Source organism: Hemicordylus capensis, chromosome 5, assembly GCF_027244095.1.
Source record: "Hemicordylus capensis ecotype Gifberg chromosome 5, rHemCap1.1.pri, whole genome shotgun sequence".
Taxonomy (NCBI): Eukaryota; Metazoa; Chordata; class Lepidosauria; order Squamata; family Cordylidae; genus Hemicordylus; species Hemicordylus capensis.
The window spans coordinates 218,385,423-218,409,522 of NC_069661.1; the positions used below are offsets into that span (position 1 = coordinate 218,385,423).

Below are 24,100 nucleotides of genomic sequence, written 5' to 3' on the forward strand. Positions count from 1 at the left end.
ACCTTCTGAGCAGTGAGGGTCCAGACTGACGAGCAGGATGTCCAGTAAAATGGGGCTGCACAACGTTGGCCCTTCAGCTGTTTTTGTAGTGCAACTCCCACTTTCCCAGTCAGTATGGCCAGTAGTCAGGGATTGTGCGACTTGTGAGTTGTAGTCCTCCTACATCTGCAGGCAGGCTGAAGTTGTGCAGCCCTGTTGTAGAGGGAGAAGTGGGGGGATCGGGTTTCCAAATGCTTTTTCCAATAGTTATATTAAAGCAGGATTTACCAGTCTTGAGTCCTTAGTTGTTGTTGAATCCCCAACCAGAAATGACCAAGTTAAACAAAAAGGATAAACACACCTGCATATTTGGTCAGACTGCAGAATCAAAATTAAACTTGGCACAGGTGTTGGGCATGTAGTACTTATGCAATTCTGGCCCCACAGCCTGTATGGTCCCCAAAATCTGCTGCTAATAGTCAGGCAACAGACTCACAACCAGCATCTTCATACAGAGATGCTGGGTTGGAGACAATCAGGAATTGCAGTGACTCAAGACACTTTAATTAAGATCAAAATGTAGCTGTGTTTATTTTGCTGCCTTATTAAACAGAAGAGGTAAGCAAAGCAGGACCAGGAGGGATCGTTAAGCAAGTGATATGCCTTTAAATGCAATGTCGCCTTCTAGGCAGATGTATTCGATGCCTTCAAATCCAGCCGCGTTCGGGAGCTTGAACTGATGGTGGCCAGGCAGTGTAACGGTCACCTCACTTTTGTCATGAGAGAAAAGCACCTGGGAAAGAGCATAACAGGCAGTCAGTCACCAGGTTGTTTTTAGTATATGAAGTATTTCTTACTTCACCCTTCAGTCTAATCTCCAAGGGCAGCTTGCAACAAAAGATTTAAATTGGGGAATCCACATTACGAGGAAGGAGGGTGTGTGATATTCTTCGCGCCGTCTGCAACAGTCGGTGAAAAGGCTATGAAACAACCATCTCCCCCCCCCCTCCCCGCAAGTTGGAATAAAAGGAATGTGAAAAAAGATGGTTGTTTCACCCATTTCTGTAGATTGCCAGTAGATGGCGCTCAGAATACAACCACCCCCCTTCTTGCTGTGGATTCCTATGTTATCCCACATAGTATGAACTGATGTTGGAATATATCAGCGTGTGGAAGAACCACCCTGCCACACATGCAAAGCAGCAGGCAGACTAAAAGAGAAGGACTGCAAAGACTAAAACAGAACTAGCCCAAACTGTAAGAATCCAGCAGTGACATTTCCTTGGCATCTATAGCTGTACCTGCTGGACATTTGCCCATCATGCTGCACTTAGGACATTCAGGAAACCTACCAGAAGAGGAAGTGACCTATCACACCGGGAGTACAAAAGAATTGTGGTCACCCCATTCGCCCCCTCCAGAACTCTTTGTCTTTGTCAGTTTGCCACATCCTGCCATTGGCTTCCGGCATCTACTCATGCCCCCGAAATCAGATGGTTTCAGGTCTCACCTCGGCACTGCTGCCCTCCTGGAAAGGGAAGTTGGTTTCCCTGTGCTCTTTCCCCCATTGCCCCTTGTTCTTGGAGTTGCACACGATGGTTCTCACATCCCCATGAATATCAAAACGTGCGTTGAAGTGTATTAGAAGGTCGTCTTTGTTTTTGCCCAGATTGATGACAAAACTGAAACAAGCGGAAGATTATTGGAACGCTGTCATGCATCCTGGACTTACAGCAACACCTTTGGCCTTCTGTGAGCTGCTTGGCTCAAATATGAAGCCAGACTTTGGAGTAGGGGACTGACATGCAGAGGGCTTAATGTGAATTTCATCTCTGTCTTGACAAAATCACGGTGGAACTCCAGCCCTATTCACACATGTTTTCATTAAGAACATAAGAACAGCCCTGCTGGATCAGGCCCAAGAAGGCCCATCTAGTCTAACATCCTGTTTTGCACAGTGGCCCACCAGATGCCGCTGGAAGCCACAGGCAGGAGATGAGGGCGTGCCCTCTCAGCACGTGTACAATCTGTGTGCAGCATAAGCACATACAAACCTATATGTAAGTACAGTTCACACATATCCAACACAGGTGTAGCAGTACACTGCCTATCTGTATCCTTCATTTGTGCAGCCGGTTCTCAAGTTTACTTTAAAAATGGACTCCTGTTCAGTTATTCATGTACAAGCATGTGTACCAACACCTGAATGCATGTCAAACTAATGTCTGAATAGGGCTCCTCTCTTGGACAGATAGGAAGGCTGGTCCTATCGTCTCCATGACCAGGAGAGTTGGTCATGGGAGGAGACCTGGCTGTGTGGTAGCAACAGGGTCTGCCCTGGTTGCATTTTGAATTGGAGACTACATGTGTGAGCACTATAAGAGATTCCCCTTAGGGAATCTGGTGCTCTGGGAAGAACACCTGCATGCTTGCATGCAGAAGGTTCCAAGTTCCCTCCCTGGCATCTCTAAGATGGGGCTGAGAGAAGCTCCTGCCTGCAACCTTGGAGAAGCCGCTGCCAGTCTATGTAGACAATCCTGAACTAGATGGACCAATGGTCTGACTCAGTATATAGCAACGTCCTATGTTCCACCCACCCTTTTGGAATTCTAAAGAGGGAAAGTTGCTGATTAAGAGTGGAGAAGTGTCATGCAGAGAAAGGATTAAGCACACAACTCTTTTATCTGCTTTAAGGAGTGCTCTTCCCTGCAGGTTCTCATTAAATATAAAAGAACAGCTTCAGGGCTCAGTTATATACAATGTGCAGTTAACTTTTGTGCACCCACAATACTGTTCACATCAGGAGATCCTGTGTGTAGCAAATATGTAACAATTTGATGGGAATACAAATGCACATTCTGTATTTTCTCTATCATGTAGGCTGCAGCATGGTGTGGTGGTTAGAGGATTGGACTGGGACTGGGAGACCCAAGTTCAAATCCCCATTCAGCCATGGGTGACCCTGGGCCAGTCCCTTATCTCTCAGTCTAACCTACCGCACAGGGTTGTTGTGAGGATAAGCATAACCATGTACACTGCTCTGGGCTGCTTAGAGGAAGTGTGGGATAAAAGTGCAAATAAATACTACAAAGAGCTGCAAGTGGCCCCAACTCCATGCTTCTCATTGTACAGAGCTTCATGGAGGTGTGCATCCTTCAGGCTGGTAAGGCACACAGTGTGGGTGTGTATATCCAATAACCATTTACACTCAAGGCAGCTTTTGGAAGAGCTCCTCTCTTTCCAGGGCTCCCTCTGCATTCTCACGTCTCAGGCTGCACATGCTCTACCCTGGGAGGAGATCTGGTCTTGTGGTAGCGAGCATGAATTGCCCCTTTTGCTAAGCAGGGTCCAATCTGGTTTGCATTTGAATGGGAGACTACATGTATGAGCACTGCAAGATATTCCCCTTAGGGGATGTGGCTGCTCTGGGAAGAGCACCTGCATGCTTGCCCTCCCTGGCATCTCCAAAGTAGGGCTGATCCCTGCCTGTGACCTTGGAGAAGCCGCTACCAGTCTGTGTAGACAATACTGAACTAGATGGACCAATAGTCTGACTCAGTATAAGGCAGCTTCCTATGTTCCTAGGACGACCAACAAGAGCTGCGTACTGCCTCTTCGACCCTTGAAGCAAGTGTATGGAAACTCTCCTTAGCCAGGACCTTCTCCAGAAGAGTTCAGTTCTTTCCCACTGGAACTGAAGAGCTTCTAGTCTCTTTGAGAGATCCTCCCTGCCTTGAGGCTCCATCAGGTAGGTGCCAGCCAAGGAGGTTTTGAGAATTAAGAACCAACTAGGAAGCTTCACTGATGTTATCAGCAAGAAGAGAAGAGTTAGGGCATGTTGTTCCTCCAAGACACTGTCTGTTCCCAGTGAGGGAGCTGCATTGCCCAACCACAGATCTTCTTCTATGATAAATTAGCATGGCCAGGATTTCCAGATGTTTCATCATCTCCAACAACCCTTTCCCTATTCCTTTTGAGCACTTCTTCTTCATCCATTCAGAAGATTTAACACACACACACACACACACACACACACACACACACACACACACACTTTTCTGGAAGCATATTCTCTGGTAGCTAGATTTTGCTGTTGTAAAATATTTCAAGGGGTGTGGTGCTGTCTCCATGCTAGTGTGTGTGTGTGTGTGTGTGTGTGTGTGTGGTTTTGTTTTGTTTTTTGCAAGAGAATCTCTTGGCCAGCAGAACTGTTCAATCAAATCTTAGGACTGGGCTGGTTCCTTGCAGGTCCAACTGCAGTTTCCTCCCTACAAGCTTGTTCACCTTAAGGGGCTCCCTCTGCTTTTATGTCAGACCCCACTAGGAATTTATGACAAACTGGTGCCCAATGGAGGAATATCCAACATGTAGGTTCTTTCTAGAAGTGTTCATCCTCTCCCCAACCCCACTTCTGTGACATTAGTCAGCATGTTCCAGAAGAAGCATGGCATGACACTGCACAATTTTTAAGCACCCAGGAGCTCCAAAGGTCATCAAGATGTGGCTGATGACCTGATAGATCGTGAGGATGAGGCTGTAGCTCAGCGGTACAGCATCTGCTTTGCATGCAGGAAGTCCCAGGTTCAATCCCTGGCATCTCCAGGTAGGGCTGAGAAAGATCCCTGTCTGAGGCTCTGAAGAGCTACTGCCAGTCAGCATAGATCAGGGGTTCTCAACCTGATGGTGTGCCAGATGTTGCTAAACTACAATTCCCATCATCCTCAGATTCAATTTATTGTGGATTCAATTCATCCCCACCGCCCCGTTCTGGTGACTGGGAGGGGGAGTTGTGGTTTGGGGTACACCTCATGGGAGGAAAGCTGGTCTTGTGGTGGCAAGCATGACCTGTCCCCTTAGCTAAGCAGGGTCTGCCCTGGTTGTATATGAATGAGAGACTACATGTGTGAGCACTGTAAGATATTCCCCTTAGGGGATGGAGCCACTCTGGGAAGAGCATCTAGGTTCCAAGTTCCCCCTCTGGCATCTCCAAGATAGGGCTGAGAGAGATTCCTGCCTGCAACCTTGGAGAAGCCGCTGCCAGTCTGTGTAGACAATACTGAGCTAGATGGACCAATGGTCTGACTCAGTATATGGCAGCTTCCTATGTTCCTAACATCTGGAGTACCCCTGGTTGGGAACCCCTGGTATAGACAATACTGACCTAGATAGACCAATGCTACAAGGCAGTTTCTAGCCAGATTAGAACAATTCTCTAGTCTCCTCATCCAAACCTTTCTTTTTAAAGCCCTTTAAATGGAACGGCACAGTTTGTCCCACGAAGCCAGATGCCTGTAAATCTAGGACAGGGGAAGGAATCAAAAATGGAAACAGCAACTAGGGAAAACAGCATGAGGGCGATTCCATCTCACGGCTGTGCTGCCTTCTTGGTGCAGCACCCATAGGTTTACTGGGCGAGGCAGATGCTTATAACGAGCCGAAGAGAAAAATGATACAAGGAGGGAGGGAGGAGAGGAAGTGAAACGGCAGCCTTGAAACATCTGGTTCTGTTTAGTCTCTTGGCAGCTGGAGCCCGGCTATGGAGGCGGCGCGGTGGGGTTATTAGCTGACCTACTTGGGTTATGACTCACTGGAAAATGCCATTGTGGGTGGGCACTGACTTCTCCTAGACAACTGAACTTCTTCTCCCTCAACACACAGAGGAGGAGGATCAATTCTTAGGTCTTCTCTGTACTTGGATGAGGATTGTTTTATCCACTCCCGGGGTGGCCCAAGACAGTTTGCTGTAACTACAGGGTCGTAACTACAGGGTGTAATGAGCTGTAATTGCACCCCCCCAAAAAAAATTGGCTGCAAATTGTTTTTAAAAGACCATATAACCTCCCCCCCCCCCGCCCCAGACTTTGAGGCTGGCTACGAGCCTGTTTGCTGCCAGGGGCAAAGGACAAAATGATGCTGCCTGCACCGGTGAGTGAGTATTCAGCATTCCCGGGCCATGCTGAGGAGGCATAGGAACACTCTCCAACAATGTTGCCAAGCCAGGTGGGGGGTGGCAGGGGATTTCCTATCCTAGCTCGCATTGTTGTAGTGGGGAGAGGGAAGAGGTAGGCCCCAGCAGGGCAAGGAAGGGGGAAATGAGCAGGGAGCTCCAGTGAGATGAGGAAACATGGCGGCAGTGGGGAGCAGGGAGAGCCATGGGGTGGTGCTTGTGGTAGCAGGGGAACAGTGTGCCCTTCCTTGCACTGCTGCCATAGGCAACCACCTCGCCTGCCTCACGGAAGGGCCGCCCCCCGATCCACACCCCATTCTTTTACCCCCAACACCAAGGGTTTATCTTATAGTTATTTAATAGTAGTTCCCTCTTCCCCAGATATTCCTGGGAACTGTAGTTCTGTGAAGAGGGGCTACAGGACCCTCCTCCAGAGTTCTCAGGATATTACCAGGCAATTTCCAGAATTCTTTGGGGGAAGTCATGACAGTTAAAATTGATGGCCAGTGTGCTGAGCGTCGAGGTTCTCCGAGAGGACCCAGCTTACCTCTTGGCTCCTGGTGGAATGTCACCTTTCACAGAAATGCGCTGGCCAGGGGCAACTTGCAGGCTGGTGCAAATAATTCCCTAAGGAAGGAATCCAAAGAGAGGTCAGTTTTTGCTCCCTTTACTAGAAGCCGGGAACTGGGGCAGGGCAGGATAACCAGCTAGCTGATCATTTTTCGGACAACTCTCATTGGGGAGTTTGCCACCATGGTTTTGCTCTGCTGAAAGATGCCATTTTATCACCTCACCAAAAAATGTTTTTAAAAGTCATGTGGGCACACAGCACAATTGATTCCTCGGCATCCAAGCAGGTTCTCCGTTAAAGCAAATGTAAAAAGTGGACAGCCAAATATCCAGGAGTAACACAGAGTCTTGTGATACATTAAAGACTAACACGTTTATTGTGAGAAGCTTTGGCAAGCAAGATCCTACTTCGGCAGAGGAAAGGATTCTACTACAACGCTCAGTTTTACTCCAGCACGTTTTTAGCAGCACACTGTGTTAGAGTTCCTACCACTCTTGTTAGCACTCTAAGGCAGGGGCTCTCGACCTTGCATCCCCAGATGTTGTTGGACTACAGCTCCCATCATCCCCTGCCACAGTGGCTGAAGGCTGTGGGTGATGGGAGTTGTAGTCCAGCAACATCTGGAAACTCAAGACTGGGAAGGCCTGCTCTAAGGATATTTGGGGGTGGGTTGGAGGGGCAATCCCCCTCTTATTGTTCCAAAGAAAGTACAAAGGATGGTTAGATTCTAGACGGGATCAGCAATTCAGAGAATTATACCAGGCAAGGCAATCTGGAGCAAAGAAGTTTGGGTTAGCAAAGGAGCATGAGAACATACCCATAGGTTTGCATGGTGATAGTCATTGTATGACAAAATGGAGGCTGAGGACATTGTTGGCTGATGCACATTAAGTCATATTACTTTGCAAGGAACAATGGCTCCTTGCTGCTCTCATTCAGATAGGTAATGCTGTCACTTTTTACCACTTCTCCAGTGCATACTTACAATTTCTAATCTGTGCTTGTGGTTTCAATACATAATCAGGGGGTAGCAGTTGCTCCCAATCAGCACAGAGCAGGGGTTCCCAACTGTGGGTTGCCAGATGTTGGACTACAACTCCCATCACTCCCAGCCACAGTGGCCATTGTGGCTTAGGATGATGGGAGTTGTAGTCCAACAACACCTGACTCAACGGTTGGGAACCCTTGGCATGGAGTACACGGGTGTGGTTTTAAGCAGGTGGCACTAGGGATGTTGAACACATAACCCTCCCAAGAAATACTAATCGATGTTATTGGCAGAAAAAGCAGCAGCAAAGAAAGGCATTTAGCAGGGATTGACCCAGGTTCCTGTGCAGGGGATCTAAGTGCACCCCCTGCTTTGGAAACCGCACTTCTGCAACTCTCAGCCCCCACCTCCACCCGCCTGCTGCTCCCCCGCGTGCCATAAGAGCAGCACAGAGAACCTGGACCAAGGATCCCCATTGCAGAAACATCCATGCTCCCTCTGCTCTCAAGTAGTTCCAACCCTGGAAACTGCTGCACGACTTTCCAAGTCAGACACAAGGGGCATGCACTCCCCTCCTGCTGCAGAACCCTCTTGTGACCGTGCAGAGCAGGGGACACGGGGGCCAGGCAGGGAGTGCCGCCATTGCACCACATGGACAGAGAAGTGGGTGCACCGACCTCCCTTCCCTCCCTGCGCCACCTGTGGGAACTTACAGAGGTAGGTTGATGAACCAGATGTTGCTGGACTACAACTCCCATCACCCCTCCCCAGCTACAATGTGTTGTGGCAGGGGATGATGAGAGTTGTAGTTCAGCAACATCTGGAGCACCACAGGTTGGGAGTGCCTGTTGTGCGAGATTCTGGGGAGGGAGGATGCCTGTGTGAGTACTTCCACTTGGAAGGCTCAGTGCCTCCAGCACGGGCTGTCCTTTCATAAGGCAAGGTGAGGTAGTTGCCCCAGGCAGCAGATATATGGGGCGACAGCAAGGCGGCAAGGTGTCTCCCATCACCAGAGCAGCTCTGAGATCAACCTGGCCCATGCAAGGAGTGCCTTTCACACTCCTTGCAAAGTTTGCAAGAAGTTCAAGGGGAGAAGAGGCGGCTGCTGGCAACGTTCCCTCTTCCTGTGCCACTTTCAAAGCTGGCAGGGGTCATTTTTGCAAGGGGGCTGGCTCCCACCAGGGGCGCAGCCACCTCATGTGCCCCAATACCTCAGGCCCCCTCTGCCTGGCCACTACCCTGCAGGAAGGAAGATATGGGAGCCCACTGCAAGTTCTGGTTCTCAGTCAGGTGTCCCACTTGACTATTTTATTATCATAAATCTCTTGACTGCTTCATGGACAAGGTTGCAACAAAATTTCCAGCTTCCATTCCTTGAAGTTTAATGGAAGGCACAAATTCAGGACCTATCAACTCAGTCCTAGACATATGATGTGGCTTGCTGGGCAAGCCATTCTCAGTCTTGGTTTTCCCATCAGGAAAATGGGAACATAACCCCATCTTGCTGAACTGGCTTGCGGATAAAGATATGCTTTACACATCTTGTTATGTGCACGTAATGTGGCAGACGGCAACCCTAATTGTACCCTCCTCTTATACCTTTAACAGCAGAAACCTTAATTTCTGCCCTCCTCTTATACCCTTAACAGCAGCCTGCCAGAGATTAAGGAGAGGGTCTTCGTTTTGTATATTTACAGGGGAAACATCCAATAAACTGTTAATAAAAAAGTGGCCACAGAAATAAAGAAAAGGGACAAGGTGAGTGCCTCTTACTTAATTCATATGCCAGGCTGTTGTCAAGATACAGGGGCAGGGGCAGGAATAAGAAGATGGCAACCCTGACTTACAGAACTTCTCTTCCTCATAAATGAGAGAAAACATGCTTGACATTACTTTTTCCTGTGAGGAGGAGAAGGCTTAGCAGCACCTCTGGCATAGGCTGTTCTCACTGAGCCCCCACACACACCCAGTTGCCACAGTGCTTTGAACATTCTCATTACTTACACTCAACAGGTGGCTTAATTGCTTAAAACCTAGAGATTTATCATAGCTCTGGGCTGCAAGCAAGTTCCAATAATGGAATTAGGGGTTCTGGGAAAAGGATGCTCTGGGTGTGCCTGAAGCTGTTTCAGCAGCTTTCTGCACTAGCTGCATGGATGGGAAAAGTCAAGTGCCAAGAGACAATTACAGTCAAAGCAAATCTAAGCAGAATGCTCCCCACCTCAAATAAATTCACCCTAATAAAGAGAGGAGGAGAAAATAATCACAGATTAAATTATCACTTACTGGGCGTCGCTCCCTTGAATCAATCCCTACTCCACCCTGTTCTCGACAGCCGTGCAGACCCCCCCCCCGAGGAGTCCCCCCATTTTCCTGAACCCCTCCCACCAAATCTCGTATTCCCCTCATATTCCATATTACATCCCCAAAGTGTATTTCCTTCCTTTGCAGAACAATTGGTGAAGATTGCTCCTCAAGCTTTCTCTCCCATCCATCGGATTCAGCACCCCTGCCTCTTAAAGTTACAACATTGTCCCCTTATTATTTTATTTTATCTTTTATTTAACATATTTTTATACCACCCAAAACTTGCCTCTCTGGGTGGTTTACAATAAAACAATACAAATAACAGAAAAAGTTATTATAAAGCTAACACCCTGTTTCACTACTGAACAGAACTATCATTGTAACTTTGAAGAGTGCACTATCTGTGAATCTGCCTCCAAGCCCTTTCAGTCTCGTACATGTCTGCAGCTTCCCATCATCAAAGAAGGCATGCACCCTGACATCATTTAGTGTGCCCCATGAAACAGCCACTGTCCCACCCCACAACTCACAGGCATGGTGCTGCTATATTCTTCAAGCTGCTTGTTCCAGCTGTTCACTCGGGTCCTGCACACAGACGTGGGGGAAAGACGGTGCCACTCCCTTGCCCTTAAATAGCCAGGCTGCTGAGGAGCCACAAGTTCTAGCAGCCAATCAGAAACCAGCAATGGAAGATGGGTGGGAAGGGGGTGCAGGGCAACAATTTGTGGGGGTGTGGCACAGCCTCCTCCCTCTCTTCTTCTGGATGCTGCAACTTGCTTTCATTATGCAGCCAGGCGACCCAGCTCAGCGTGCTGGTGACGAAGCCAGTGGAAAATAGTTTTACAATGAGAAGCTTTTATTGTCCTTCTCAGACTTAAACATGGCAGTTGGCAGGCGAGATCCTAGGCCCCTTTGTTTGGAAAAGCCTTGAGCAGTTAGACGTCCCAGAGCCAAAAGATGCAGAGATATTTGGATAAATGGCCATTATGAAAGGAAAAAATAGAAAACAGATTTGCTGAGTTGGAACAGAGAGCCAGGGACACCATGGGTGTCCAACAGAACTTTATCCAAGGGTGTGGGCTAAAGTTGTAATCCTATACCCACTTGTCTAGGAATAAATCCCATTAAATTCAATGGGACTGGCTTAATCCGGGGTGTGGGGGGGGGGACTGCCTCTCTTTGCTCCCCCGCCCTGGATGCCTGTGGTGAATACCTGCATCAATTCAACTTGTATTTATCTAGCACCCAAGACAGGCATTCAATAGCATCCTTTGTTAACTTGTCCCACTGCCCAACCACTGCCCCCATCAGACAGGCTAGTATTTACTTCTGCAGATTCGTGAATGGCTTCTTGTCCTTATCTCCAGTTCCAGAAGGGGGGCAGCTGATTCCTGTAAACTTCTAGACCTCTTGCATTGTTGTAGGGCTCAGTGATGAACTGGAAAAACATCTGCTGTAGTTTTCTAAACAGAATGGGAGAGAAAAGGATTGGTGGCAGGGAATTATGTAGGGAAACATGTAACTGCCTTATACAGGGTCAAGGTATTGGTCCTTATAGCTCAGTACTGTGTACACTGACTGGCAGGTTTCAGGCAGGGGTCTTTTCCCCAGCCCCACTTGGAGATGTCAGGGATTAAATCTGGGACCTCCTGTATGCAAGTAGATGCTCTGCCACTGAGATACAGTGCCATCACAGGGGCCTGTCTTCAGGGGTCCTAGTTTGGTCTATAGAGACCAGAGTGAGAAAACTTGATTCAACTTCTGAAAATCCATAGGGATTGGTGTGGGTATGGAAAGGTAGCTAGCTAGGAAGCGGCCTTATAGCAGGTCAGCCCAGTGGTCCCTCTAGCTCAGTACTGTCTACACCAGGGCTGCACAATTTCAACCCTCCAGCTGTTTTTGGACTAAAACTTCCATCATCCCCAGCCACACAGGCCAATAGTCAGGGATGATGGGAGATGTAATCTGGCATCTGCAGGAGGGCCAAAGTTGTGCAACCCTGGCCTACATTGACTGGCAGCGGCTTCTCCAGGTTTTCAGGCAGGACTCAGAGTCTCTCCTAGCCCTACTTGGTGATGCCAGAAATTGAACCTGGGACCTTCTGCATGCAAAGCAGATGCTCTTCCACCAAGCTACGGCCCCATTCCCCATTTACAGGCACAGGGGCCGAGCCACCATTTTGCGAAAGGGTTCAAAGAACCCGGTCCGCCAATGGAAAAGGACGCCAAAGCCCACAGAGGGACATGGCTCATGCTCTGGAGAGACCTGAGCAAGCTCTCCCCTGCCCTTGCTCTGGAGAGCCCCAAGCGAGCTCTCCCTCATCCATTTCAGGCAGTGCTTTCTGCCTGACAGCCTTTATTTCCCTTTCTCTCCCTCCAGCGAGGGAGAGACAGAGAAACAAGTATTGTCAGGCAGAAAGTGCTGCCTGAAATTGACAGGGGAGAGTTTTCTTGGGCTATCCCAAGCCCAGGCCATGCCCCCTTTGCACGTGATGTCACTATGCGGGGGCATGGCTCAGGCTCTGGAGAGCCCAAGCGAGCTCTCCCCCATCCATTTCAGGCAGCGCTTGCTGCCTGACAGCATTTATTTCTCTTTCTCTCCCTCGCTGGAGGGAGAGAAAGGGAAATAAAGGCTATCAGGCAGCAAATTCTGTGGCAATTGTCTACTATTAGTCTCCACCCAACTTAAGGATTAAACTGCTGAAGGGTGAAGCTAACAGCAGTTCAATTCTTATGTTGGGTGGAAACTAATAGTAGACAATTCCCACTGAAGAAGGCTTGGTATAGTCGAAATGCATCTGGGAACAACACAGGACTGATTAGTTGCTGGCAAAATTATGACATGATACTTCTAATGAGAACAGTCTTCTAATAATACTGGGAATGTTCATTTATACTTCTCTCATTTCATGGGCAATTTTGAAATGAACTATTGGACTTTCCAGTTGGACACAGATACTATCTCAATGATAATTTTGTATTAGTTTTATTGAGACATATAGATATATTTTTATTGGTTCAGATTTATTATATCTTGCATTTTTGGACAGTTTTACAAACCATACAGTTTTATTACTATTATATTAAAATATTCATATATAATATTTTGATTCTTTTTTGATGTTCTGATATGAGGAACAATTTCATAAAAGACTAATGGGAAAGAGATATATATTAAATAGTCAAAGAGAACAAAGATAATGGCGAGAAAGAATACAATGAATAGCAGTTAGAAAACAAGTATAGCTAAGTCACAATGTACTAAAAGATGATGCACGTAGTGCTAAAACTTCTGCATGCAAAGCAGATGCTCTGCCATTGACCTATGGACCCATCCCCTAGGCAAGGGCTGCTCAACTTGGGCCCTCCAGCTGTTTTTGGACTACAACTCCCATCATCCCCAGCCACAGTGGCAAGTAGTGAGGGATGATGGGAGTTATAGGCCAACATCTGCAGGAAGGCCAAAGTTGAGCAGCGCTGCCCTAGGGGATACAGTATCCACAGTGGTCACATGTAGTCTCCCATCCCAATGCAACCAAGTCCAGCTCTGCTTAGCAAAGGGGACAATTCATCCTTGCTGCCACAAGACCAGCTCTCCTGGTCTTGTGGGTGTGTAATATAGTAATCCTAACAAACTTGCATCATCATGCATACTGTAATGCAAGAATCTCTGGATCATTCAATGCCATGGTGGGAAAAGAAGTACTGCAGCTTTTCTGCAGGTATGTTAGGAGAGCATACTGTATGCAGAGTGAAGGGATAAGGGTGAAGGGATAATCGGGGAATAGGCCCCAATTGACCCTGGCTGAGCTCACACAATCACGGTGATCCTAGTTAAAGAGTTAACCAGGATCACAGGCCCTGTGGAGCCGATTGTGAGAACCCAGTGAACCTGTCTGGGCAGTTCTGGTCGGACAGCTCTAGTTAAACTGCATTTACTCAAAGGATCTATTCTGGTTAGATGTGGGTTGACCACAGAGGTTTGACCAGGATTGCCAGATTGTGGGTTCACTCTGCGGGGCTGAGAGATCCTGGTTAACTCTTTTTTCTTTTTCTTTTTCTTTTTTAAGATTGTGAGCCCTTTGGGGACAGGGAGGCATTCTATCTCTCTCTCTCTCCCCCTCTCTCTCTCTGTGTAAATTGCTTTGGGAACCTTTTGCTGAAAAGCGGTATATAAATGTCTTATAAATAAAGTCCTGTACACACATTCAGGTAGGTACGAGTAGAAGGTATGCAACAAACAACAACAACAAAACATTGCTTTGTTTATGAAGGACCCCGTACAGTCATTGCGTGTGCCTTCCCACTGCTGCAGCTATAAAATGGCGGTCTTTATTGATTGGTGTTGGTGATCCCAGTTGATTTGTGTTGTCAACTTGCTCCTGCATCAAAGCCACTGCAAAGTCACAGGCATATGATTCAGCTAATGAAGCATGACACAGCCCTGCTGACCAGGGAGGTGGGTGAAGCTAGATTGGTGAGCCCTGATTGGCTCATGGCCAATCCCTAATCCACTCTTGGGTGGTACAGCTTGGAGTATGGGCGTGAGGTGTGTCACAAGCTGAATGGAAGAACAGCTTAGTCGTGGCACAGTAGGCCCTTCCAGTGAATTCTGTGTGTCTTGAACTGTATATACCACGTTTGGTAAATCAGAGAAAATGTGACTCACTCTAGAAGGAAAGGGCTTTGTGCGTGGGGGTGGGGGGAATTTGCTTCATGGCAAAGCAGCATCTCTGTAATTAAATCCGTAGAGCAGAGAAAAATCCAGGCTGTGAGCCAAACGTCTGTATTTGTGGTTTGTGGCTTTGCTTTGCTTTTTTGTTTCTATATCACAGGACTGGCTGAAGTTCCTCCAGAAGCTTCAGAATATAAACCCTTCTCCCTCCCTCCCTCCCTCCACTGTGTTCTTTCTTTCCCTCCCTGCTTCCTATCCCACCGCATATTACTACTTGCAGGCTTCAATATACGTAGTTCTTTTCAAAGTCACTTGCAAAATGTAGGCGAGAAGTCTTGCAAATCAGGAATAAGGAAGGAAACCCCCGCCTCACCCTACTTCCAGAAAGAGAAGAAACGTCAGCCATTTTATAATGAATGTAACTCGGAGTTTGGAGGTCAGGCCTAGAGTCAGTTTTGCAAAAAACACTCTTTTCGGAGGGGAAAGGAGAGCCGACAGGTAGGAATGGAAAGTCAGACATATTCAGCAGTCAACACCAGAGGCCGGACAATTGAAGGGTCACAAACGTTATTGTTATGAATATTTATATACCGCTTTTCAACAACAACAAAAGTTCTTAAAAGTGGTTGACATCGCAAGGTTATAGGAAAATGGTCTCCTGTCCCAAAAGGGCTCACAGTCTAAAAATAACCACAAGGTAGACATCAGCCTCCGCTGCTGGAGGGATGCTGTGGTGGGGTTGGATAGGGACTGTTGCTCTCTCCTTGCTAAATAGGAGAGCTATGATAGCATAGCCAAGATAACCTCCAACCAGGTATAACGGAGACCTGGGGGGTGGGGCTAGTGGCCCAATATAGCAATAGCAATAGCAATAGCACTTACATTTATATACCGCTCTATAGCCGGAGCTCTCTAAGCGGTTTACAATGATTTTAGCATATTGCCCCCAACATTCTGGGTACTCATTTTACCGACCTCGGAAGGATGGAAGGCTGAGTCAACCTTGAGCCCCTGGTCAGGATTGAACTTGTAACCTTCTGGTTACAGGGTGGCAGTTTTACCACTGCGCCACCAGGGGCTCAATATGGGCTCAGCTTCTCCCTTCTGGGTACTCTGTGGTGGAGTAGGTTAGGAGAAGGGGGCAGTGTGGCGGTGTGGCTGCGATCTACTGGAATAACATCTCCCTTACCAGAGTCCCTGTGAGAGAACTGGACCATACTGAGTGTGTGTATCTTGGCCTGGGGACTCGGGATAGATTGAGGATTTTATTGGTGTACTGAGCACCCTTTTGCCCAATGGAGTCCCTAACTGAGCTGACAGAGCCGGTCACAGAGTTGTTATTTATTTATTTTATTTATTATTTATATTAAAAATTTTATACCGCCCTTCCAAAAGGCTCAGGGCGGTTTACATTAAAACACTATTAAAATCAATTAACAATTAAAACAGAAATTATAAAACTACATAAAATAATAATTCTATATTATATTATTTATTTTTATTTTTACATTTATATCCTGCTCTTCCTCAGGAAGGAGCCCAGAGTGGTGTACTACATACCTGAGTTTCTCTTTCACAACAACCCTGTGAAGTAGGTTAGGCTGAGAGAGAAGTGACTGGCCCAGAGTCACCCAGCTAGTATTATGGCTGAATGGGGATTTGAACTCGGGTCTCCCTGGTCCTAGTCCAGCACTCTAGCCACTGCACCACGCTGGCTCTTAAACATCAATTAAAACATCATAAAACACCCATTAAATAGCCAAAACAATTTAAAAACAAGTTTTAAAAAGCTGAGAAAGCTTGGTTGAAGAGATGTTGGTGTTGGAGTCACCCAGCTCTCTGAAGAGAGTTGTTGTTGGAGTCACCCAGGCTTTTGGTGTTGGGTGATTTCAATGTTCACTTCGTGGCTAGCTTGTCTGGTGCAGCTCGGGAGTTCATAGCGGCCATGACAACTATGGTCCTATCCCAATTGGTCACAGGGTCAACACACACTGCTGGTAACACCCTTGATTGGGTCATTTGCTCAGATCAGGATGGTGTTCCATGGGTGGAAACTCTTAGAGTATCTTCATTGTCATGGACAGACCACCATCTGGTTAAGGTTGGTTTCGTGGCCACAACCCACTTCTTCAGGGGTGCAGGATGTGATGACTCCCATGGGGGCCATGGAGGAGGATTCTTCAGATGAAGACCCAGAGCAGGGGGAGTAGGCTGAAACTCTGGCCGGCTCAACAGAGCCAGAGCTGACAGGCTTGCAGGCGCCTCTGCCTCCTTCCTTCCTTCCTTCCTTCCTTCCTTCCCTCCCTCCCTCCCTCCCTCCTGATGAAGCCTCCGAGGTCGCTGAAGGTGAGGTACCTGCTCCAGATCCCCAGCAGTGACATTTGGCCAAAGTACAGGCTCAGAGGGAGGAACGTCATAGGTTGGAGAGGCTGGCCAGAAGGAACAGGTGTCTCAGCTCTGGCCTGGCAGTATCTCCTTGATAAGACCCAGCTGCAGTGATGGGCGGGTTTCTCAGCACTCTACCTATTTAGAGCAGCCTGGAAACTGGGTCTGTGCTGGAAACAATGTCCGTAGTGACCAGCCCTACCGTGAGCAACCTTGACCCATGTGTTGTTGTCTGACTCTGTTTCATGTGTACCCCTGATCCTGTGGACTTCCCGGTTTAGACCTCCGGCAATGTTTGTGACTCTGCGATTGTCCGTCCTCTGGTGTTGACGACTGGCTATGTCTGACTTTCCATTCCTGTCTGTTGGCTCTCCTTTCCTTTCCGAAAAGAGTGGTTTTTGCAGCTGCTGGGCAGTTGGCCAAGGCTGGTCATTACACAGGATCTATTAAGATGGTCCACCCAAGAAGGCTATTGGATCTTATAGGATTCCAAGAGGCCTTGGAGGGTTTTAGAGTTGGTTCTGCTGGTGATTCTGTTGATCCCCGGTGGAGACCTGAAATAGGGAGCTTACCAGGGCAGTAGACACTATCACCCCTAAGCATCTTCTCTGTTCTGCTTTAAAACTGGTTCCATGGTATACTGAACAGTGATGGGAGCTGAAGCGGCAAGGGAGAAGACTTGAGCACAAGTGGAGGAAGACTTGACTTGAACACAATAAGACATGACATAAAGCCCATCTGAAAGCCCATTCTGTGGCAATTATATTCTACACGTTTTGCGTCCACAAGTTCTCATCCAGCAGAGTTTTCAGAGTTGTGAGGGGGATTGACTCAGGCTTCCTCCTCTCTGAACTTAGATTTGGATTTTTCATCATCCCACTATGATGCTTTTAACAACTTCTTTGCGGATAAAATTGCTCATATTTGAGCCGACTTGGATTCCATGCTTGTGGCAGGATCAATTGCAGAAGTGTCCAGTAACTCCCCTGGTTCAATTAGAATTGATCAGTTTGACTCCTGAGGATGTGCACAAACTCCTTGGAGGTGTTCAGCCTACCACGTCCTTTGGATCCATGCCCAACATGGCTTGTAACATCTAGCAGGAGGTTGTTAGATATGGCCTAGCTGACATCATAAATGCCTCACTGAGGGAGGCCAGATGCCTCCATGTTTGAAGGAGGCAATTGTGAGACCTTTACTCAAGAAGCCTGCCCTAGAGCCCTCAGTGATGGCTAATTATAGGCCAGTCTCCAACCTCCCTTGGGTGGGCAAGGTATTTGAGAGGGTGGTGGCTGATACTGATTATCTAGCTCCCATTTCAAACTGGCTTTGGAGAAGGCTATGGGGTACAGACAACCGTGGTTGGCCTGGTGGATGATCTTTACCAAAGAATGGACAGAGGGAGCGTGACTCTGTTGGTTCTTTTGGACCTTTCTGCGGCTTTCAGTACGACCAACCATGGTATCCTTCCAGATTGTTTGGGGGATTGGGAATAGGTGGTACTGCTTTGCAGTGGTTCCGTTCCTATCTTTCAGGTAGATTCCAGATGATGTTGCTCAGTGGTGCCTTGACTGCCCCCACTGAGAGGCCTGACCCGTTGCCGCAAGCGCCCCCACTGCCACCGCTGCGGGGTGCAGTGTCAGACTGCGGCTTTCCTGTAATTTTAGCCTCCATGTGTGCAGCCCAGGGGGGGGGGGTGAGCCGAGCAGGTGACTGTGGTGTTGCTAGGAGATAGTTGCTCTCTGAAACAAGAGTTATTGTATGGTGTCCCTCAGGGCTCTATTCTATCTCCAATGCTTTTCAACATCTACATGAAACTGCTGGGTGAGATCATCAGGAGATTTGGAGCAGGGTGTTATCTATATGCTGACAACACCCAAATCTATCTCTCCATGACATCATGATCAGGAAATAGCATAACACCGCTAAATGCCTGCCTACAGGTAGTAATGGACTTGATGAAGGATAATTGAAACTGAATCCAAACAAGAAAAAGTTACTCATGGTAAAGGTTCATACTCTGAGGGATGTGATAGATCTTCCTGTTCTGGATGAGGTTGCATTCCCCACAAAGGAACAGGTGCATAGCTTGGGAGTGCTTCTGGACCCAGGCCTCACTCTGGTTTCTGGTCTATGGCAAGGATCATTTTTTGTCAACTTGGGTTGATACAACAACTGCATGTGTTCCTTGAAGATAATGATCTCAGAACTGTGGTGCACTCTCTGGTAACCTCTAGGCTTGACTACTGCAATCTGCTCTATGTTGGACTGCCTTTGTATATAGTTTGGAGACTTCAGTTGGTCCAAATTGCAGCAGCTAGACTGGTCTCTGGGGTTTCTCAGAGGGACCATATTATGCCTGTCTTGCATTGGCTGCCAGTAGGTTTCTGGGCAAAATACAAAGTGCTTGTAATTACTTTAAAAGCCCTAAATGGCTTAGGACCGGGTTACCTGGGAGAGCACCTTCTTCTGCATGATCCCCACTGCACAGTAAGGTCACCAAGAGAGGTCGCCATTCAGCTGTGAAACTCACTGGGTGACCCTAGGCCAGTCCCGAATCTCTCAGCCTAACCTACCTCACAGGGTTGTTGTTAGGATAAACACAACCATGTGCACTGTTCTGGGCTGCTTGGAGGGCGAGCAGGATGTAAATAAGAGTAAATAATCAATAAACAGCTGGAGAGCCTCAGGCTGGCCACCTTTGCTTTTGTTGAGTCGAAACAGAAACATCAAGGGAAGTTCAGCCGAAGCAGAACAGGGAATGGAGCTGAGGGCCCCCTTGGGAAGGAAAAGGAGCCAGTGAAAAGCATGGAAGAGCAAACTAGGAGTCTGCTTACATAGGAACACAGGAAGCTGCCTCATGTTGAGTCAGACCACTGGCCCATCTAGCTCAGTATTGTCCATGTGGACTGGCAGCTCCAAGGTTTCAGGCAGGAACCTTTCCCTGCCCTACCCAGAGATGCCAGGGAATGAACCTGGCACCTTCTGCATGCCTGCAGATGATCTTTCACGGAGCTATGACCCCAACTTCTAAGAGGACTATCTTACAGTGATCTCACGTGGTCTCCCATCCAAATGCAAGCCAGGCTGGACCCTGCTAAGCAAAGGGGACAAGACTAGTTCGCCTCCCTGCTTAGCTCTTTAAAAAAATCAGGAGCATCCCTGGACAAGCCATCAGGAGGTTTTACACACAGGGCTTCTACCCCGAATCTACTTCAGAGGAGAGTATGTGCGTTCACACACCAGACAAACTTACCCCGAAGTCCCAACAAGATTCTTGGACCCACTCCACACACAAGCCGGGCTTTGTGATGGGAATTCTAGCTTATCTCAATGTATTTCCAGATTTTTAAAATGCTGGTTTTAAGCTACTTTTTCTGAAAATGCGGGAGCAAACAGGGAGAGGTGCTGATTTAGAATCATTAGCATGATAAGAGGGATACTCTTTTTAGAAATGCAGATAGAGCTCTTTAGGAAGCTCTCTCTCTCTCTCCCCACCCCTTGACTAGAAGGAAAACACAGAGGCATGCCATGTGAACTTGTTGCAAAACAAAATCCGAGAGCAGAGGGGAGGGGCCGCTTCCCTCAATGCCGCAAGTGCAGTTCGAAGTGGCTTCGCTCAAACATTTACCCTGCAGCAAGAAGCCATGTGCAAATAACTCCCTGGTGACCACATTTGTACCACAGAGGGTTCCACCCTTCTACTGTAGCAATGGAAAGTTCCCAATATTTGTAGCTACAATATACTTCTATTACTATGTAATTGCTGATATAGTCAGGGCAAAATTATACAGGGAGCGCCACGCCCTCTTCTGGCTTCCACGTGCATAGCCATCATTGCTTGCAGCTTAGGCAAGCCTACACAAACCTGGAATTCTCAGGCTTGCTGCTTGTGCAATGGAGAAGCCTGTTCGGCCTGATGTCTAGCCACCTGTTTGCCCACAGGACAAGTCGAAACTTTGCCAATGTCCCACACATGCCACCCTCACCTTGCCCAGGTGCCATAGCTCTCCAGGACTTATTTCACGACACTTCTGCGAATCAAATACTTCTGGGGTTGACTTTGGCCAGTTCACAAGGGAGAGAACAACATCCCTTGCCAGGTGCAACAGATATTGCACCAGAAAACAGAGTACAGAGTCACCAGAGATGTAGCATCCTGTCCAACCTCTCTCTTGTGTGTCCAACCTCTCTCTGTCTTACAGGCACAGAATCACTTCGGCAGAATGGAACCCAGGGCTGTGCATTGCGCAACACTGGCCTTCTAGTTGCTTTTGGACTATAGCTCCTATCATCCCCAGCCACGGTGGCCAATAGGGTTGATGAGAGTTCTAGTCTAGCATCTGCAGAAGGGTCAAAGTTGTTGTGCAGCCCTGATGTAACCTGTACCTTGGGGGTGGGAGCGTAGTTTAGCGATTGAACAGCTGCTTTTCATGTGAATATGACAAATCTCTCCCTCTCTCTCCACATACACCCCCCCCCCCACTTTTCAACAAAAGTCTCCAAAGCGGTTTATATAGATATAAATAAATAAAATGGCTCCCTGTCCCCAAAGGGCTTACAATCTAAAAAAGAAACACAAGATAGGCATAAGATAGACTAGCAACAGCCACTGGAGGGATGCTGTGCTGGGGGATGGATAGGGCCAGTTGCTCTCCCCCTGCTCAAAGAGAATCACCACTTTAAAAAAACAACTCTTTACTCAGTTAGCAGGAAAGCAGGGGGCACAGGAACAGAGGAAGCTGCCTTGTACAGAGTCAGACCACTGGTCCATCTAGCTCAGTACTGTCTACATTGACTGGCAGCAGCTCCCCAAAGTTTCAGACAGGGATCTTTCCTAGTCCTTCCTGGAGATGCCAGGGAAGTTACGGGGGACCTTCTGCATGCAAACCGATGCTCTACCACTGAGCTACGTCCATCCCCATCTCCTAAGGGGAATATCTAACAGTAGTAGACAGTGCTCACGTGTAGCTAGTCACATTCCAAATGCACACCATGGCAAATCCTGCTTAGCAAGGAGGACAATTCACACTTGCTACCAAAAGACCGGCTTTCATGCAGGTTCAATCCCTAGTTCATCCCGTTGGGCTGAGAAATATCCATCTGAAACCCTGGAGGGCTGATGCCAGTCGTGATGAACAATACTGAGCTAGATGGGTCAGTGGTCTGACTCAGTAAGAGGCAGCTTCCTAGGATCCCTCATATATTTTGGTGGAAGGACTGTAGTCCAGTATTAGAGCAATCTGCTTTGCATGCAGAAGGTCCCAGGTTCAATCCCTGGTATCTCCAAGTGGGGTTGGGAAATACCCATCTTTGTATACATGTTGGCTGGCATCCTAAAAAAACTACTCAACAGAAGCGTCCTATTGAAAGTAAACAATCCTTCAGAGTAACTCTTGAGTAGTATTATTGAGTAATTTCATCTGGATGTCTGCAGTTATCATACACTTGCATCTTGCCCTGCTTTCTCCAAGAAGTTCCAAAGCTCTCCTACCTCCTTTCCTCACAACAACCCTATGAGGTAGGTTAGGCTGAGAGAGCTTCATGGCTGAGTGCAAATCTGAATACAGGCCTCCTCAGTTCTAGTCCGACACTTTAACCACTAATCCACAGTGTCTAGGAATCAAAGTCTTTGGTTCCTAAACATCCACAGCTTGGGGGTGTTTCTAGATCCCATGCTGTCCTTGGAGGCAGAGGTGTGCAGAGGTGCTTTTTACCAGCTATGTCTGGTACACCAGCTGCGACCCTACTTAGAGATGTTGGACCTGACCTCAGTCACTCATGCTTTAGTAACATCCAGATTGGACTACTGCAATGCACTGTACATGGGGCTGCCCTTGAAGACATTTCAGAAGCTTCAGCTGGTCCAGAATGCTACTGCAAGGATGCTGGTGGGTGCAAGTTGCTTCATGAGTGTCACTTCCATTCTGCAGCAACTTCATTGGTTACCAGTCCGCTTCCGGGCTAGATTCAAGGTGCTGGTCTTGACCTTTAAAGTGCAACATGGCTTGGGGCCTGGGTACCTGTCAGACCACATTTGCCCATATGAACTTGCCAGGGCCCTCCTCACAGCATCTCAGGCCCTGCTCATGGCCCTGCCACTAACAGAGATCTGGTTGGCGGGGACTAGGAGAGCGGGGAGTAGGAGAGGAGAGCTGGTCTTGTGGTAGCAAGCATGACTTGTCCCCATAGCTAAGCAGGGTCTGCCCTGGTTGCATATGAATGGGAGACTTGATGTGTGAGTACTGCAAGATATTCCCCTCAGGGGATGAAGCCACTCTGGGAAGAGCAGAAGGTTTCAAGTTCCCTCCCTGGCTTCTCCAAGATAGGGCTGAGAGAGATTCCTGCCTGCAACCTTGGAGAAGCCACTGCCAGTCTGTGAAGACAATACTGAGCTAGAGAGACCAATGGTCTGACTCAATATATGGCAGTTTCCTATGTTCCTATGTTCCCATGACTAGACAGGGCCTTTTCAGTTGTGACCCCTCAGCTTTAAAATGCTCTCCCCGAAGAACTTCGCCATGCTCCCTCCCTCAGTGTTTTTAAAAAACAAATTTAAAACACATCTTTTAAAAGAGGCTTTTTAATATTCTATTTGCTGGTTATATCTGGTAGGTTCTTTAGTTTTTATAGTTCTGTTTTTAGCTTTTTATTAATAACTTTTAATTTGAAACTTTTTTTTTAAAAAAATGGTAATTTTAAATGTGGTTTTAGCCTGATCTTTTAACTTGTTTAACTTTATTAATCTTTCATTTTACTTTGTATCTATTTTTATTAATGTTTTGAGCTGCCCTGATCAGTAGTGTACTAGAGGAGCTGGGTACAAATATTGTAAATAAATAAATAAATAAATTTATTCCTCCGGAGCTTCAGGCAAGAGTATTTTCCAACCCTGCCTGGAAATGCCAGGGATTGAATCTGGAACCTTCTGCATGCTTTCAGGCAAAGCTTTTGAGCTTGTGTTTCTTGGACATCAGCACCACATGCTACATGGCAAATGGCTTTTAAAACTGAGGGAAATTCCCGAGGTAGCTTGTGATGTGGCTTGTGTATCTGCTGATCAAAGATTTTTATTTTTTTAAAAAGAATCCACTATACATGTTTATGCCTATGAGCATGCCTGAAATAGCTCTTTTGGTTCTTGGACATTATTATTTAATTTTGAAGTATGTGAAGTCCTGCCAGTGAAAATGAATTTTAGGGCAGGGGTGAGTATCATAAGGAAACATGCAGTGGATGCTCTTCCCAG

General features: G+C 47.4%; 1 protein-coding gene across 1 annotated transcript; it reads right to left on the reverse strand.

The window, feature by feature from the left end:
- Positions 1-540: 540 nt before the first annotated feature.
- LGALS1 (galectin 1) lies at positions 541-10,474 on the reverse strand. Its single transcript, XM_053255935.1, has 4 exons — positions 10,323-10,474; positions 6,474-6,553; positions 1,490-1,661; positions 541-772 (listed from the first exon to the last, which is right to left on the reverse strand). Exons 1-4 carry the CDS (start codon positions 10,326-10,328, stop codon positions 626-628), a joined length of 405 nt encoding a protein of 134 aa, XP_053111910.1. The 5' UTR covers positions 10,329-10,474; the 3' UTR covers positions 541-625.
- Positions 10,475-24,100: the final 13,626 nt, after the last annotated feature.

Excerpts from the sequence above, each read along its gene's own strand:
- LGALS1 (XM_053255935.1), bottom strand. Across the intron at positions 1,662-6,473 it reads ATTCCACCAGGAGCCAAGAG|TTTTGTCATCAATCTGGGCA; the intron begins GTAAGCTGGGTC and ends CGCTTGTTTCAG. Across the intron at positions 773-1,489 it reads AGGAGGGCAGCAGTGCCGAG|GTGCTTTTCTCTCATGACAA; the intron begins GTGAGACCTGAA and ends GCTCTTTCCCAG.